The 3,486-nt window shown below is 35.7% G+C and overlaps 1 protein-coding gene across 1 annotated transcript; it reads left to right on the plus strand.

The window, feature by feature from the left end:
- Positions 1-399: 399 nt before the first annotated feature.
- LOC140176601 (uncharacterized) lies at positions 400-1,461 on the plus strand. Its single transcript, XM_072208125.1, has 3 exons — positions 400-793; positions 872-1,044; positions 1,135-1,461. The coding sequence occupies exons 1-3, from the start codon at positions 400-402 to the stop codon at positions 1,459-1,461; spliced, it is 894 nt and encodes a 297-aa protein (XP_072064226.1).
- The last annotated feature ends 2,025 nt before the right edge of the window (positions 1,462-3,486 follow it).

The raw sequence follows: 3,486 nt of genomic DNA on the forward strand, positions 1-3,486 counted from the left end.
TAAAGTTTAAGTTTATTAGTAAAAGGACTACAGATGGCAGGACATACAACTTGCCATCTGCATCTGAAGTGGCTGCATTGATTGTTGGCGATGTCGAACAACTTAGCAAAGATAGAGATATTATTATAGAGAGTCAATCTAGAAAGTTCCAGCGGATTGATATTTTTCATCCATCTTATTTAGCCTTGCAATATCCATTGTTGTTTTCGTATGGGGAGGATGAATTTCGTTTGGGTATTGCAACATCAGATTCTATCTCCGCTAGGCCTACAAAGAAAAACAAAACAATCACTTTATGACAATTCTTTGCTTTTTGACTACAGAAAAGGACGGGTGAATCTCCGTTAATTCTGAGATCAAAGAGATTATTCCAATAGGTTTCTGGTATATGCCTACACAATGGTGGAATCAAAGAGGTTAAAATTCTTTAGGTGTAAACAATCACAGTTGAGGGTTGATAAATACAAATGTCTGCATGAAAGTCTTATAAACGGGGATGTAGATGCTGCAAGGCTTGGCAAAAGAATCATTCTTTCCAGTACTTTTACTGGTGGACCTAGGATGATGAATAATTGTAAAGATGTATTTGCAATTTGCAGATATGCAGGATATCCTAGCTATTTTATAACCATGACCTGTAACCCTGAATGGGATGAGATAAAAAGAGAAGTGACTTCCATTGGATTGAAGGCAGAAGACCGTCCTGATATATTGTGTCGAGTTTTCAATATTAAGCTTGATGGTTTGCTTGATGACCTAAAAGAGGAAAAAATCTTTGACAAAATTTTGGGATGTAAGTCTGTGTTTATGTAATGCTTTATAAAAATCTTATGTTGTAATTCTTTGCTCATTTGTGTTTTTCAATTTTCAGACGTTTGCACTGTAGAGTTTCAAAAGAGAGGGCTTCCGCATGCACATATCCTTTTATTCATGAGTAACGAGTTCAAGCCACAAACACCAGATGACATAAACAAACATATAACAGCTGAGATTCCTGATAAAAATGAAAGGCCAAATCTACATAGAGCAGTTCAAAATTACATGGTACATGGTCCATGTGGTCCGTACAACAAGAATTCACCTTGCATGAAGAATGGGTCTTGTTCAAAGTTCTATCCTAAAGAGTTTAGATAGCGAACACTCATTGATGAGGCCGGATTTTCCAAATATAGGCGTACTGATAACGGTCGAACAGTGAAGAAAAAGGAATGTGTACTAGACAATAAGTTCATTGTTTCGTATAATCTAGAATTGTTGCTCAAGTTCGGGTGCCACATAAATGTGGAATACACATGCCAAACAAGTTCTATTAAGTATCTGTTTAACTATGTACACAAGGGTAATGACCGTGTAACAGGTACTCTATACAATGCTGGTGATCCGTCAGAAGCCACACAAGTTATTGACGAAATTAGGAATTACTACGATTGTAGGTACATTTCGGCATGTGAGGCAGTTTGATGTCTATTTGGATACGAAATCCAAGAGAAAGAACCATTTGTGATTAGACTTCCATTCCATTTGGAGGATGAGCAACCCGTGGTTTATGGTGAAACTTCTAATGTGAATGATATCATCGAAAGAGCAATATTTCATAAGTCCATGTTTTTGGGATGGATGGCGGCAAACATGTCATATCCCTATGCTCAAAGTCTGACTTATGCTGAGTTTCCAACCAAGTTTGTTTGGCAGGACGATTCTTCAAAGTGGTTTCCTCGAAAGAAAGGCTTCGCAATTGGAAGGTTGACTCATGTACCTACAGGTAATGACGAGTTTATATTCAATTTTGATCTTACTTATTTAATGATTTAAATTTAAAATCTTAACAGCCTGTGCCGCACGTCCATTTTATTCAATTTATCTACACTAGAAAATAAATGTTCAAATAATTTTCAACATTTATAATTTGTAGATTATACAATTTTTTATTTTTCTATATTTTTTAGAAAAATTATTCTTATGCGGATGTGTAGCTACATAATAATTAAAATAGCGTAGCTTAATCCATTTAACAACTTAAAAGTGGGATTTTAACCAAGTTTTTTGCAGCAAATACTGAAGAATATTACCAACGACTTCTCTTGAATACTCAAAGAGGATGTATGAGTTTTCGAGATATAAGAACAGTAGGAAGAACAATTTATGCTATGTATAGAGATGCATGCTTCGCCCTTGGACTCTTGCAAGATGACAAAGAATTCATTGATGCAATTAAGGAAGCAAGCTCATGGGCCTCAGGATCATATGTTAGGAGGTTATTTGTCATTCTATTAACATCCAACAATATCTCAAGACCAGAACATGTCTGGGATAGATGTTGGCATGAACTCTCAAATGATATTTTGTATCGACAGAGAGCCGTAATGAACATGAGCGGTGAGTTTTTATTAATTACAATGATAAAAGTTCTTCTTTATTGATCATTTTTAGTTTGATTGAATTTTTACAGTATCATATAATATGCAGAGTTAACAATGTCAAATGATGAGATTAAGCAGTTGTGCTTAATGGATATAGACAAGATCTTACATTCCTATGGTAAAACCTTGAAAGACTATCCTCCTATGCCTTTAGCAACTGACGTTGATAGTTCTTTGTTAACCGAAAGGGTTATTAGGGAAGAGCTAAACTTTAACAGGGATGATTTAAAGAAAAATACCTCAGACATGTTAGCCATCGCAATACCTGACTAGAGATATGCATTCGATAAAATTGTTACAGCTATCTATTGTGATGAAGGGGTTTTTTTCTTTGTGTATGGTCATGGGGTACTAGAAAAACATTTCTCTAGAACTTTATGTCTGCTAAGATTTGCTCAAAGGGTGATATAGTGTTAAACGTTGCTTCGAGTAGTATTGCATCTTTACTTCTTCCCAATGGAAGAACGACACACTCAAGGTTCAAAATACCGCTGAATATAACTAAGGATTCTGTATGTAACATCAAACCTGATTCTCCTCAAGCAATGTTGCTGTTGAAAGCCAAACTTATAATTTGGGATGAGGCTCCAATGTGTTAGTAGGTACTACTATGAAGCACTTGATAAATGCTTGGGTGATATCATGAGGTGTTCTCCAACATATAGCAAAGATTTGCCCTTTGGAGGAAAAGTAGTTGTACTAGGTGGAGACTTTAGACAAATTCTTCCTATCATTTTACAAGGATCGAGACAAGATATCGTTCATTCAGCCATAAATTCGTCTTGCCTTTGGAAGTTTTGTCAGGTGCTCAAACTAACAAAAAACATGAGACTCTCTGTAGGGACGACTGCTTCAGATTAAGATGAGACAGAGCAATTTGGTGAGTGGTTATTGAAAGTTGGTGATGGTCTAATATGTGACAATATGGATGGTGAATCTGAGATATGTCTTCCAGGAGATATTGTTATTCCTTCTTCGGACCAAGCATTTGATGAGTTGGTTCATTTTTCTTATCCAAATATTTTGAAAAACATGTCCTCAAAAGGATTTTTTCAAAGCAAGAACT

The sequence above is a fragment of the Arachis hypogaea genome, chromosome 12 (assembly GCF_003086295.3).
Source record: "Arachis hypogaea cultivar Tifrunner chromosome 12, arahy.Tifrunner.gnm2.J5K5, whole genome shotgun sequence".
NCBI classification, from domain to species: Eukaryota; Viridiplantae; Streptophyta; class Magnoliopsida; order Fabales; family Fabaceae; genus Arachis; species Arachis hypogaea.